Here is a 14,304-nt window from a genome sequence, read left to right on the forward strand (position 1 = left end):
AGCTGGCATTTGTGCAAGAGGTCAGTGGTATCACTTGCAACTGGTTGGAGCAGTTAATACTGCAATAGTATTTTCAAAGTAACTGCAGTTCCTCTTCTCCTGCAAAGTCCTGCAGCATTTTCTCTATATCGAGCATAGTGCTATTATCACACCACGTTTACATGTAGCAGGAAGGAAGAGACCTCTGGGTCTGAAGCAAACGACAAGAGAAGAAAAATATTTGAAATTACCTGCTTCTCTGGTCCTAAAGTTTCCAACAGGCCATATCTCCAGCCACATCTGTATGCAGAAGGCATTGCTAGTCTCTAGAAAGTCCCATAGCCAGTCCTTTCACCCTTTTGCAGAGTTACTTAAGTTTGAGAAATAACTTGAGCAAGAGACCTTTGCACAGGTGTGCAACTATCCACGAAGGCTACCCAAGGAAAACCCTTCTATGTTGCAGGGACCTGTTTCTTCTTCAAGCTGTTCACCCTCGGAGCTGTCTCTTTCTCTCCCCCAGTACCCTAGCGAGGGACTATTCAGCTGCAGAATTTCTGTAGCACCGTGCATCATGCTGCTTTGCACTCAGATCTTCAGAATGGGCTTACAGGACTTGAAAGCCTGTCTTTGCACTGCCCCAGATTTCACAGATACAGACCTTTATCATTTACCCTTCCCAAACACACAATCTTGAACAAGAAAAAAAATTTCACTTCCACTTCTTTTTAATTAGTGTTTTGGTGAATATACAAAACCAAGGAATCAAGGCACCTAGCAAGTGTCAGGACCTGAACCAGTACCACCTTTGGAAAAGGCTTCACCTTAAAATGCTCTGTACAGGAGCTTATTTCACAGGACATATGTAACTGCTGGAGTGTTCCTAGGAAAGACACCAGCTCAGTCTGGGCCTAAGTAAACAGCCTCTATTGAACTGAGTGAGAACTGTAACTGCTGATGCAAGGAGTGGATTTGGTTCAGTTAGCTCCTTGCTTGCATTTCTACAAGAGTTACTCATTGCCATTATTTGTCCTACGTGATCTGGGATGTGGGAAGGGAGTACACAGGGGACGTGACCATATACATGCAGGTAGCAGAAGCAAGAAGCGTAGTAATCTAGGGGTGTGGGAGAGCCACTTTTGCAAAGCCAACTACAGCACAGGACCCCTTGTATTCTGCACAAGTTCTAGCCCGTAGACGTGTGAAGTCTTGTATGAAGTACATAACAGCTTTTTGAAGAAGTCGCTTGTTAGCAAGAGGAGCTTTTTCTGGACTGGCACTTCTGAAGGTAGGAGCACATGCAGTGGTCTCATCAGTGACAGGAGGTAGGCTTGAATATAGGCAGCATATTGCTGAGGAGTGAGCTAGCCTTTTATTGGGCTTGACTAGCAACAGACTTTTTATCTGAGACATGTCTTTACTGCTGACACACTTAAACTCTTAGAGAATCTACCTTATTCTAAGGCAAGGGATGACAGAGACCAGGAACAGAAGTTGAATAATAAAATATATTAGAGAGGTCTGCAGTCTTCTCCCTTGCAGCATCAGTCTTTATTGGTCACAGGTTACAGTTGTGCTCACATAGCTCTTGCTGGAGCTTTTAGCATTACGATTTACATTCAACTGAGTTTTAGAGAGAGATTTTTCTGGAGCAAGTGTATATGGACATTTTCCTTTCTGATGTCATAATAGAACAAATCAGATCACTTCTTATCTTATGTTCCAGGGATTCCTTGCACAGTAAAAGAAGGATTGTGCAAGCCTTAATGCCTCAGCCAGGAGGCATTAAGGCTCAGAACAAGGGGACAAGAAGGGACAAGTAGATTATTTTCTGGAGTCATCAGCTCTGTGTGTCAAGTTTTTGGAAGGGCAAAAGTATATATGGGAGAGGTAGTGGGAAAACTTCAAATCCTCCATGGGACAAGGAGAATGAAGCAGGAGACAAACAAACGCAGTTTCATACGGTGCTTCAGGACAGCGCTGAGGACACTGGGCCTTCAGTATTCAATTCTGCTCCAGTAGAACATGGTACCAAGGAGGACGCAGAACTGAAACAACAAGACTGCTAAGTTTCTCTGCTCCCCATTTCTTTCTCCCCAACTCTTCCCCAGCCCCATTTAGTCCTACTAGTAGGAGAGAGCAACAGAAATTTTTGGTAGCAAAGTCCATTTAGGTAGAGGAAACTTAAAGCTTTTTATCTGCACAGAAGCTTCATAATGAAGGAAGAAGTTGTGTACAGCCATAACTATTTAACTGTCTCACTTGGCTCGCTGGGGATTATCTGTCATGAAGCTGCTGAACCCTGGGTACTTAAAACACTCACACAAAGTCTTCGAAGCAGAAACTTAATTATCTGTCATGATTACTGTTTGGGTGATCCAATACCCTTCACAAACAAGTATCTGCAAGCTGTGTTTGCTGTGTTGTAGTGCTGAGATGGCAGCAGGCCACAGCAAGCTGGAAGGCCATCTACCTCCTCACCTGTGGAAGCCAGAATGGAGGGAACTTGTAAATGTAGTCCTGTTAGTGGAACAGGCTACAGGCAGATTGGTGATGGATGAATAACTATAATCTACAGACATTTTAAATGCATCAGTTCTGTCATCCACCTCCACCCAGTTGGGTGTGGAATAGCAAGAAAAGAGAAGAGGCAATAAAGACAAATATTCAGTACTCACAGTCCAGCAAAGGATGGCAAAACCAAACCAGGCAACACCCCAGGCATGTGTGTTCATTGGCCCAGAAATAGCATCATAACAACCCTGTAAGGCAACCATGAATGAATCAAAACCAACTTTGAGCTTGCATTGCAAGGCGACAAGCTTATCCACCTCTGAGAGATACTGAGGTGGCATAGTCCTCTCCCATTGCAATTTGGATAGCTCTCACGGTCTCCAGAAGACAAACCAGAGCTACAGTACTTATTAACAACTTGGAGATAGCTGCTGTCTAGCTCCAAATACAAAGTAGGCCCATCTCAGACACTTCAAGGACAACTTCCTGTGCCATCCACTTGCCAAGTATATGTATACAACCAAACACAGCCAACACAGAGTTGACCTCCAGAATTAAAAAGCTGCAGGCAAATTTGGAAGTTTGAATGCCTTTTAGAAATGCTTGCTAGTACAGAAGTTGATGGTCGTAACCCAGAACTCTGTTTGAATAGGACAAGGTGGTCTACTGAAAAGTTCTACCTTGAGGAAGAGAAACTGCTGACTTGCTCACTCATATTATATTCACTCGTCTTTTGGCTTAGTTTGGTTTAGCTACTGTCCATCTACATGTTGGAGGTGTCACTTCTTACTGGTGGCACTAGGAGACTTTCCATCTGGAAAGCCTTTACTACGACTTATCCTGTGTTCAGCAATATAGCCAGGACCCTATAGGCATTGCTTCTCCTCCAGAAAGCTTTTGAATGCCTGTGGCTTTCAGTGGAGGAGGATGGCTATTCACTGTTTCCTTTCCTTCCAGCAAGGTGCTTTTGACCAACTTATGTTAACTGGGAAAAACAGAGAGGATCTTACATTGCTGTTATAGTAGCCGGGGACTCCAAGCTTGCAGCCATCGAGGTTGACAGGAGACCCATTGGCATTCATGACACAGCAATTGCGCGGCCAAGGGAAGTCGGCATCGTTGTGCGTGATGCGGAAGGCAGACGTGTACTCCTGCCAGTCGGAGGGCCCCCGCACCCCGCAGCACTTCTTCTGCAGGGGGAGAGAGGGGAATGGTCTTTACAGGCACAGGTCACAGCCCTGCACATGTCTGGTTAGGCATTAACCACAGTTTTATGGGAGAGATTTTTGAAGTGCCTGCCTTTGACAGCCTGCCATCTGATAAACAAGCAAAATGAGGAGTGTGGCAGGACTTTCTTTAAGGTTCAAGGCAGATGCCATACTTTTTATTACCAAATGGCCCCAAGGAGGACTTGAAATTCCAGGGTTGCAGAGCATTTAGTAATTAGTAAGAGTTTTCAGTGTTATTATTACCTGAAGCATGAGTTCATCCCACGTCTTTGTGACCCCTTCAGCCATCTGTTTGTCATTGTTATTTTCTGTCTCTGACTTCTGATACCTCTCCAGCATTTGCTTCAGGAAGAGATTCGGAGTGAGCTACACAAAAAGAAACAAAACAGAAAAAAACAGAGAAGAATGCAGGAACTATGTAAATAAGCAACCATGTAAAGCAAATACAATGTTATCTGTGGTGGGTTTGTTTGCTTGTTTCAGTGTCCTGCTAGCGAACAGGAATGCTGCATCTCCCCCAGTTTTACACACAAGAGACTAAAGAGCAGGATTTGAGGAGCAGGAGCAACAAAGATGTATATCTTGAGACGACTCCTAAGCAGGCCCTACCAGCTGTCAAATCACACGAGATGTGCAAAAGCCATGGGTTACATTTGATATGTTGCTTGGAACTAAAGCACCACAAGTCATTTTCCCTGCTGGCAATATCTCCGATAATCCGCATAAGCTTTCCTTCACTAGTAGCACTGGGACAATGCTGAAGATTTGTCTTCTGCATGTATGATAGACTAAAGGTGAAAGACTAAACACTCTATTGATGATTCAACTAACCCACAGTATTATTTCCTTAACTGCAGGGTTGTAAACATTTTAAAATGTTCAAAATAACAAAACTATGTTAAAAAGAAGAAAGTTATTTCCTCGATTGGAATAAGGATGTTGGAGACTTTCCTTGTGGGGTCTTATTCTAACTCAGCAGTAGTCCTTTGAGTTTACACTGTACCACCACATAGGCCATTTACTACACTGAACAGGACAGCTGCGTGCCCTAGGACTGCAACATGTCCCAGCACGGTTACAAGAACACATGAGGAAAGCAGTACTCACGAAGTCTCGGTGAGTCGCTGCCGTGATGCAAGAAGCCATTTCAAATGCATAAGTGATCAGCATCAGAATAATATACTGGGGGAGAAAGACAGCAGAGTTAGCTCTTGGAGAAACAGTTAAGTAGTCTCTTCCAGTTCTGTATTTTCAAGATTAAGCCTGAAACTCTGCTCAAGGCGAAGGAGGCCAGTCTGTCCTAGTCTCCACAGACCTCTCCATTCCCCTGAACATTCACGTAGCCCCTTCCTTGTGCTTGTTTCAGTTTGCAATTTGCTTTGTTTAAGGTGCATGACTGGAATTGTTCTCCATCTCACAGACAAGATTTCATCAGAACCTCATGGCATTAATACCAACCTGCCTCTGTGGAAAATGCTTTGACTGATACGTCCTACAATAACATTTGTCCTTTTCTTTGTTGTATCTCATTGGCTACTTATGCTTGTTCCATGTCTCCTCCTTCCACTTCAACTTGCCAGCTATAAGCTTTTCAGCAAGAAGCTGTTCACTCCTAGTAGGAGAGCTTGTACTTTGGGGAAAGAGAAGGTGCAATTTAAGGTGTTGTTCAGATCCTTCTGATTTTGTATTGTCAGATTTCCTCAGCACTCTTCCTTTGTGAGCAAAGATCCTGCATGAAAACAGATCCTGAGGATCATTTCTCATAGTCTATTTCACTGTTTCTCTTTCCTTCTCAGCACAACTCCTTTAACCTTTCCCATACTCTTTTCACAGTTCTTGTGCCTCTATTTCTCCTCCCACATTTTATAATGTTCTTCTCAGATTCAAAGCATGTTTTCTTCTTACCCCAGCTTCTACCCCTTGTACCCTCTCTTCTCTCCTGTACCACAGCCTTGGGTTTCAGCCAAGACACCAAAATTCAGAGGTAAGGGAATTCTCTTCCATTAGTTGTTTGCTACCAAATTCCCTGGCACAAGAGTTCACATCTCTAAGTATCTGCTGTTTAAAACAGGCACCCTGACATCCCATATTAATCCAAGAGAGAGACTATTCCAGAGTTTTCAGTTTAACTCATATTTAATGCAAGCATCAATTAAGTTTCACCACCATCAACCTGAAGGACTAAGTAAGAAATCATACAGAGATTTGTTCACATCTTAACATTGTCCTTGGCTTATCCAAAGCTCTCTGTCCCCACCCCAGTAATTTCTGCCTGCCTGCTGATGTCTAATGTTCTCAATTGCACCCATATTTGGTACACTAACACATACTAATGCCTCGTACAGAAGTCATTACTTATCAGCTCCTAAACTGAATCGTACATGACAGCTGAAAGGCAGCGAGGGGTGGGGAGAAACAAGGATCTAAACCACATCCTGGCTACATCTGATTGCACAAGTGCTTCTGCATTGCTTCAGGGTGAAGCTGGTCAGCTTAAACCTCCATTGTGGCTATCACTATTAATTCTCTCAGTCTGGTTTGGGAGGTTCTCATGCATGTGTCCCCACAGGAGTCACCTTGTGGGACATCACAGCCATGGTCAAGAAGAACCTTAGGCTCCTCATCACTAATAAAAACTGTCTTTGCTCAGTGGGTGATTACCAAGCTGAGCAGGAAAACTAAGGCAGCATTTTTTTTAGTTTGGCAGCAAAGGGTAGACAAACTTTGCCATACTTACCACTAGCAGCAAGGTCTTGTTGGACGTAATGACTCCAACAATGCCAAGGATAGACAGAGCAAAGAGTGCAAAGCCAACAAAGATGCCAATCCAAGCAGCAGCATAGATGTCATCATTTTCTGTGGCTTCTAGCAGAGGGTAGAGATCATGGGGATGAGACACAAAGAAGATGCACTCTGCTGTCAGGGCAATGCCACACATCTGAAAAGCGCAAGTTTGGGAAATCCATTAGATCAAGCTTCCCCAAAGAAACAGCAGAGACAGAAAAAGATGGTGACTGCTTTCCTTACATTCAACTTCCTGCCAAACAGGAGCTACCAAACTCCTCCTCTGCCCAACTCTACCATCTCTTGTATTGTGCCTTCACAGAAGAATTTAGGGCAAAACTCACTCAGCCTAGACCTGAGAGGTCAGGTCTAGGAATTAAGAATGTTAATAAAGAATTAACAGAACCTTTCCCATCACTATATGGAGGGAGGTGGCTGGAAAGATGTTGGTCAGCAGCAAGGGCTCTTCCCCTAGAACTCATGTTGGTCTTGTGGATCAGTCCCTGCTGTCCTTTGCTATCCCCTTGCCACTCAACCGATCAGCTAGCACAGCTCTCCTTTACCCCTCCTCTCATGCTTTACTAGTCTATTTATACGTGGACTTCACATGTGAAGAGGGGTTTAATGTCTGGGAACTGCTGTTTTAGAAGTGTCATAGTGGAAGGAAGCCTCCTCCCATACTTGTCCCAATTCACTTACCCCAATGACCACATTCCCAAAGACTAATAGACCTTGCAAGATGCGTATGCCATCATGACTTTTTGCCATCTTCAATTCTTCATGCAACCTGAGAAATACCAAAGACAGTCTTCAGTTAGACCAGTACAATAGGCTTCACCCAGAAGGAGAAGGATAGACAGAACCTGCCAGCCTGTCTGTGCACCTCCCACCCCTTGACTCATAGTAGTTTCAGAGGAGAAACTTCCCCAGGTGTCAACATGGTAACTCAAACTCTCCCTGACACTTGAGCTACAGAAGACTGGGACCACTCTGGGGGCAGTCAGTGTCTTCAGCTCCCTTTTGGGTAAAGTTTTCATTATCACAACAGTACCCACACAAACCTCAGTTCACAGTGTTGCATTTTGACCTGGCTAGAAACACCAGCTACACCCAGATGGACATGGGAGAAGTTCAGTGTTGTCATCTCCCTGCTCTTCTAGAGGAGCCAGCTTTACCCAAGAGTATGCTATCCACCCCGCTGGCTGTTTCATGTTGGCCAGCATTGCCATGGGACTGAACTGGTAACCATGGTGCTTTAGATGTATCCCACACGCATACCTATGGCTCATGGCTTGGCAGCACCTTGCTGAGGGTAGACCCATCTCCCCCCCATGCCAGGAATTGGAGCTGGGCCCCCCATTCCCAGTCAGGTGTGAGGGAAGGGGGGAAGGAGGGAGCTGCTCAGGCTGCAGCTGGCTCACAGGAGCTGGGCCAAGTAGCATTCCCACCAAATTCTTGAGAGCGCTATATCCTGCTGGCTGGGGCCAGGAGCCTCCCATCAGATTCATCCCTTTCCAGGGAGAGCAGAATAAGGGCAGTAGTCAAAAGTGTGAGACCTCCTGGAGAAACAAGCCCAGATGCCAGCACCAATGAAGCCCTTCTTTCAAAGGCACAGAGAGCGTGTGTACATGGGGAGGGTGAGGGAAAAAACCCCAACCCCCAGACAGCTGCATTTGCTGGGTGGTTAAGAAAATACAAGCTGTGAAAGAAAGGCTGAAGTGGGCCCAACTTGATCAGACAACAGGAAAAGCAGCTTGAACACCCCTCTTCTGCTAGAGTACCTGCACTAGTGCCTTCTCTTGCTGGGGTTACTGACTCTGGGATTCTTCAAAGAAGTTGTTGGAAAATAAGAGCAGACACAGCTGTTAATGAAGGGGAGTTTCTTGAGGAGTAGAGCATTGTGGGACCTCTCTAACAATGCCACCTTTGACCTCCTCAGCAACTGTCCTTTTAGGGAAGGCAGGACTTCCAATGATGACAGAGGGAAAAACAGAATTTCCTACCACCATTTCTGCAGCAGTTTGAGGGTGAGGCATGGAGAGATCTCCAGTGATCTCACCATTACACCAGAAGCAGAGCAGGTAAGTATTTTTGCATGATAGCATGAGTGGGGATGGCCATTATTTCCAGTGTAAGAAGCCATTTTTATTCCCATCCAGGTTGTTGGAGGCCAGACCAATACACCTAAAGCTGTACTTAAAAATAGGAGGCTCATGAGGTCAACCTTAAGCTCCATCCAAACTTTTTGATCAACCAGCATGCCCAGGGGCCACAGAAAACTGCCTCACTGATCAGATCTGGGTCTGGGCAACGTTTGGCTACATGTGGTCTGCAATACAACACTGCAGAGTCTGCCAAACCTGAGACTGTCGCTGGTCCTCTACTCATCTGAAAGATGTGGAGACCACTGACTGGTTCATGGATCTTCATGCTGCAAATTCCAGAGATTTTCAAAAAACCTTTAGTTATGGCTGGCTAAGAGACATCACAAGTCAGGGGGCAGTCCAAAAAGCAAGGAAATCTTCCCTGCTCAAATGCAGGCACATGAACTCTGACTACTACGTGGAAAAGCAGGTCTGCTCCAGCTGCCATGGAGATAACTTGGCTGAGAGTACCATCTGGCTAGCATGACAGATTACACTAAGCATGATTAACAAAGTCACAGCCCCTTCCTTAACATCTCAGGAACCTCTTTTTCCTTCCCTTTCTGTAGGGTCTCCTACAGACCTCCCTGCAGTGTAATGACAGCACTCACACCTTGTACATGGGCTGTCCACCCAGCCCATGTGCTTGCCTCCCCACAAACTGGCTTTCTTCTCCTCCCTGGCAGGCAGGACCTAGCTCGTTTTTGTGTCTCTGTGGGCAAATATTACTACATGCATGCCAGTCTGAGAAAGCAAGCCTCTTCTTCTGGGGCAAGCCCATCTCCTAGGCTACTGTAGCTGGGCGGAAAGCTGGACATGGTCACCACCACACATATATCAACTGGAGAGTGGCAAACTTCTAGGCGATTTAAGGCTCTCCAGTGCCTTACCTAAGTCCAATGGAATTGCATGGCCGGGGGAAAGGGAGAGACCAGGAAAAGGAAAACAGAAGAAAGAGCCTTTACTGTAAATCGATAAATGAACAAGTGTCATGATAGTGCCTTATTAGTATAGAAATCTCTCTCTCCCTCCAAGTGATCGGCACTGAAGGAGTCTGTTTCTCTGTGTCCACTTCATTCACCTGTGCCACATGTAGCAGCTCCTTGTCTGGCCCCTTCTCTGTCATAGAGGGTCTAGTATCATGAATGAGAAACTGGGGAAATGCCCCAAAACCATGACAACATCTGGGCAGCTGGAGAGCTGACCCTCCAACACGTCCCAGAGGAGAAGCTGTGGGAGATCTGGGGCTTTCCCCCTGCTGCCTGCTCCTCATGCCTCAGAGGTAAACTGTGTTAAGCAAGAGCAACTTACACAGCACTTGACGCAGGTGCACAACTATAGAAGCATGAGGCAAACCTTGGCCAGCTTGCCAGAGGCAAGCTGTGTGCAGGAGTGACTCACACCCACCCTCGGGTGTGACACTGGTAGGCAGCCCTCCTTCCAGTCCCCAGAGAGACAGGCGCCAGCAGCTCCTGCCTGCGGACAGAAATCAGTTAGGAGGTAGAGGAGCCTTCTTCATGGGCTGGTTAAGATTAGTTTTATGATCCAAATACAGTTTCCTGGGGCTTCAGGAAAACCCCTGAGGAAACTGGAGCTTCAGCTGCAACTGTTATCCAAAATTTCCAAACAAGAAGGTGGCCATGTCCTGGGATTTCAGCCTGGAGCCTGCATGAACCTGGTGTGAACATCCCAGGCACCTCACAATTTAGCCGTGACCTGTCTAGGTCCCAGATATTCAATTATCACTACCACAGACTTTGCTCCATGCTCCAAGCAGCTTTGGAAAGGTGTCTGTTGTTCCCATTCCCACAAAAACCTATCACAAATGTCCCTCCAGAAGCACATCCTTCTTCCTCTTCCTTACCCCCTGCTCACAACAGAGACTGCAGCTTCTCCCCTCTCCTCTCCCCTCACACCCCCAAAACAGTCCTGACTCTCATGGGGGTCCAGCTGAACCTGTCAGAGCCCAGGAGCAGTGGTAGTCCAGCTTCCCCCTGTTTCTCCACAAGTTGCAGACAGATCTGTTATTTCCATGCCTTTGGAGCTTTTTTTGACCTCTCATGCTTTACTCACAACGGATTTGCGAGACCTGCAACACAACTGTGGGGGCCAAGAAAGGAAGCTCCTTTCTGCAGAAGCTGGCTTCTGCCCTTGTATTTCAGGTGACAACCCCATGCAGGCTTTCAAAGGAAGCCCTGCTCACAGCAGTTCCTGGATTCAAGCAGGATTCACTCTGTTGCACATCCCTCACATGTATTGGGCTGGTTGATCTTTGAAGCATTCACACCCTCTTTCTGTAGATTGGGACGGGATTTCAGTAGCCTTACAGATGAATGTCCCATGCTTATCCTAGTCCTACTCCATCTCTAGCCAAAAAAAGCCAATGGCTAAGAATTGGTTTGGCATTGCCCCATGTGGAATTGGGTCACATTTTGATTGTTTTGTGTTTTGTACCAGTTGTCATGTTGGATTCAGGGCAGCATGACCAAGGGATTACCAAAAAAACCCCTGTGAGCCTCATTTGTTTCTACACCCTGTTCTTGGAGTTGTCTCAACGTGGCAGCAGGACATACCAAGGTTTCACCTCACCCCGTGCTACCCCTCTTCGCTTCAGTGTCCCTGTCAGGGTGTTGCTTCTCATCCTCTGGTGTAAGGAGGCAGAAACAAAGGTCACATTTGTTTTATTACTCATAGGCTCCTCACACCTTGGCCGAAGGGCTCCTCACTGCTTGAGCGCAACTAAACAAACCCAGAGGTTCAACGGTAGAAACCTGCCCCTCCGGTGCAGAAGCCTGGGCACCACACCTCCTCCTGCCCCTTGTGCTCACCCAGCCCTGGCCAGAGAACATGTCTCTACAGGTGGGAGTGAGATGCCTGGGCTGGGGCTGGGGTGCTGATGGAGGGAAGCCAGAGCGGTGGAACCGTGGCTGGAGGTGTCTTGCCAGTGCTGGTGCCGCTGTCATGGGAAGCCTCTGTGAAGCCACAGACCTGCCCACACCCCGACCTGCTGTAGGCTCTGATGCATTGAGGCTTGAGGGGCCAGAAAGCAAGAAACTTTTTTATTTCCAATTAGTTTTAGAAGAAAATTTATCCCCTAAGGGGCTTGAAAGGAAGGTAGTTTCCAAATTTTCCAAGTGCTTAGGACATCTTCAGAGTTACACCGTTTTTACAAGGATGCAATTAAACATATTATTGATGAATTGCTTGGACTCTATTTTAAGAAGCCAAATGCTTTACAAGTGCCAATTCATCGTTCGTTTACTTATTTTAAAGCAAACACCTCCAGCACACACAAAACCACACATGCCTCGACGGATTTTCCCCATCACTTCACCTGCCCCGAAACGCAGCCGCCTCTGACAGAGAACAGCTTGTGCGCTGGGAGTCAACCACACTCAGAAAAGGAAGAGCCAGCCAGTTAGTTTGTGCTACCAAAGGAGAAAAAATAAAGCAAAAACAAAACTCAGCTTCAAGTAGGGGTTAGAGACTAATTAAGTTTCTTTTCAAGAGAGACTGCCGTGAAATGAACAGTGGAGTGGTTGGTAAATCATCATCAGGCATAATTATCTCAGAAATAGGGCTAAGAGGTAGGTTTTTCCTCTCTCCCTCATTAGTTCAGCACAGTCAAAACAAGAGGATTTTTTTTTCCTTTCCTATTTTCACGAGTGAGGGGGAATTACAGGATTCATCTTTCTCTGCAACAATTTTACTTTTTTCTTTTTATGCTCAGATATATTTGCAACAGGTTCCATTTTCCTGTTCCCTCCGCCCCAGTCTTTAGGATAAAAAATATGAAACAAATTAAAACAGCCATAAAGAAGACACAGCCTGAGGTAAGAAAAATGAAATACTTTATAATCTTCTGTAGTTAACCTTTTCCAGGTACCAGACTCCCACATACTAAACACAGCCCAGGGACTAAAATAAAAACCATTAAACATAAAAGCTTCCTTTCCTCCTAATGTACACTTATCACACTCATGCTTCATTAAGATGAAGACGATGACCAAAGCAAGGCACTCACCCCTCCCTTCTGGTGATGCTTCCCAGCAGAAATCCCGACCCACCTGCAAAGCCGAAAAAGCCTCTTTCTCCCTCCTCTGTTTTAAAGAGCCCAGGTTGCTTGAGGAAAGTGCGGTGTGATTGGTAGGGTGCCCATCACATGAGGAAAACTTTTTTTCTAGCCAAACCTGTTCCTTGGTCCTCCTGAGACTGGAGGGTGTCTCTGTGATTCTTAGATCATATCAGAATGCTGTTGTGCCGAAAACACAAAGCTTTAAAGAATTTCTATTATTATACTCTTGAAAGGGTGGACAAATGACTCACTCATACGAGATACTTGAACTTTAAAGAGCATGGGCAAGTTGAAAGGGTGTAAATATAAATACTAGGATTGCTGGACTGCTGTTTGAGCACGGGTATAAGAAAAATGTACTGACTAGAAAAAGAGAGTAAATGAATTTTAATGTTTTCATTTAATTATGTTGCAAGGGGGAAATCCAGTGGTTTGGGTTGGATCCATTTTCATTTTATTTAGCTTGGGATTTTTTTTGGAAACAGAAATGTAAGTGTTGGCTACTCTGTAAGACACTATGGATCAAATAAAAAGTAGGGAGACTATTGCCTTTCTTTGGGCTCTCTGGATTTTTAACACATTCAGTCTTACTAAAACTGAGTACAGTCAAGCACAGACATATATATTAATTGCCCTGTGATGCACTGAGAGAGGCTGATGCTGAGGAGCACATCAGAAAAGAAATGTCTCTCACCTTCCTCTCACTCACCCATTCCAGTATAAGTCTGCCAAAAGTCATGATTCTGGTTACTGGAGCCTTGAACAAGTCTCTGGCAAAAGTACAGGCGCTTGTGCTTAGTGTTCTTCATCTGCTGGTGCAAAAACCAGCCAAATGAATAATGAGCTTGGGAAGGGTGATGGGAGCTTCATGTTTTTAGAGCCCTTCACAAGTCAAAAGCAAGTATCAAAAGAATATATATATATATATCCTTGGTAGCCATCCATGCAAATATCTTGAGGGAAAGTAGTGAGAACTACAATAGCTCTAACATTTTATGGATTCCCTTGGTACTTGGAGACAACTGAAGAGAGATGCAGCTCTCCCATGAGATCTCCAGGAGACTTCACCCTGAGGAAAGGACAGTGCTTTTGGCATTTCCAGCTACATGAAGTATCAAAGTGATAAGCGAAAGAAGACCCAGCCATTGCAGCCAGTCTGATCTAGTAGACAGGGATAAGAAATTTGTCACTTGGGTGCTCAAAAGCAGGCATGCAGATTTGTCTAGACCTAAGTAACTCAGACCTGCTTGCCTGTGGTAAGACACCCTATCATATCTCAGCTGGGAGGAGAGAAGAGGCAGCAAGTGTGGAAATGCTGTTTTTGGAAAAGATGAGGAAAGAGGACAGAGGTGAGGGGAAGATGGTAGTGAAGTCTGTGGTCTTGCCAGTCACCAGCAGTGAGAGCGGCTGTTGAAAGAAGGCCCTGGTGTGGCTGAGCTCTTGCTGCTCCATAACCCTGTCTGGGAAACCCAAAGAGGTGTTAGTGTGAATCCTTGTTTGGGCTGGAAGAGTGGGTAAGACTGTGAAGCGTGGTGGTCAATCCTGATCTGCTGTCTGTCCCCATTTAGCTGCTAACAGCTTG

The 14,304-nt window shown here is 45.6% G+C and overlaps 1 protein-coding gene across 1 annotated transcript; it reads right to left on the reverse strand.

The window, feature by feature from the left end:
- Window positions 1–1,885: 1,885 nt before the first annotated feature.
- UPK1B (uroplakin 1B) lies at window positions 1,886–7,271 on the reverse strand. Its single transcript, XM_010173957.2, has 7 exons — window positions 7,203–7,271; window positions 6,457–6,657; window positions 4,827–4,901; window positions 3,963–4,085; window positions 3,501–3,680; window positions 2,655–2,738; window positions 1,886–2,024 (listed from the first exon to the last, which is right to left on the reverse strand). Exons 1-7 carry the CDS (start codon window positions 7,269–7,271, stop codon window positions 1,974–1,976), a joined length of 783 nt encoding a protein of 260 aa, XP_010172259.1. The 3' UTR covers window positions 1,886–1,973.
- Window positions 7,272–14,304: the final 7,033 nt, after the last annotated feature.

The sequence above is a fragment of the Antrostomus carolinensis genome, unplaced genomic scaffold, assembly GCF_000700745.2.
Source record: "Antrostomus carolinensis isolate BGI_N321 unplaced genomic scaffold, ASM70074v2 scaffold11318, whole genome shotgun sequence".
NCBI lineage: Eukaryota > Metazoa > Chordata > Aves > Caprimulgiformes > Caprimulgidae > Antrostomus > Antrostomus carolinensis.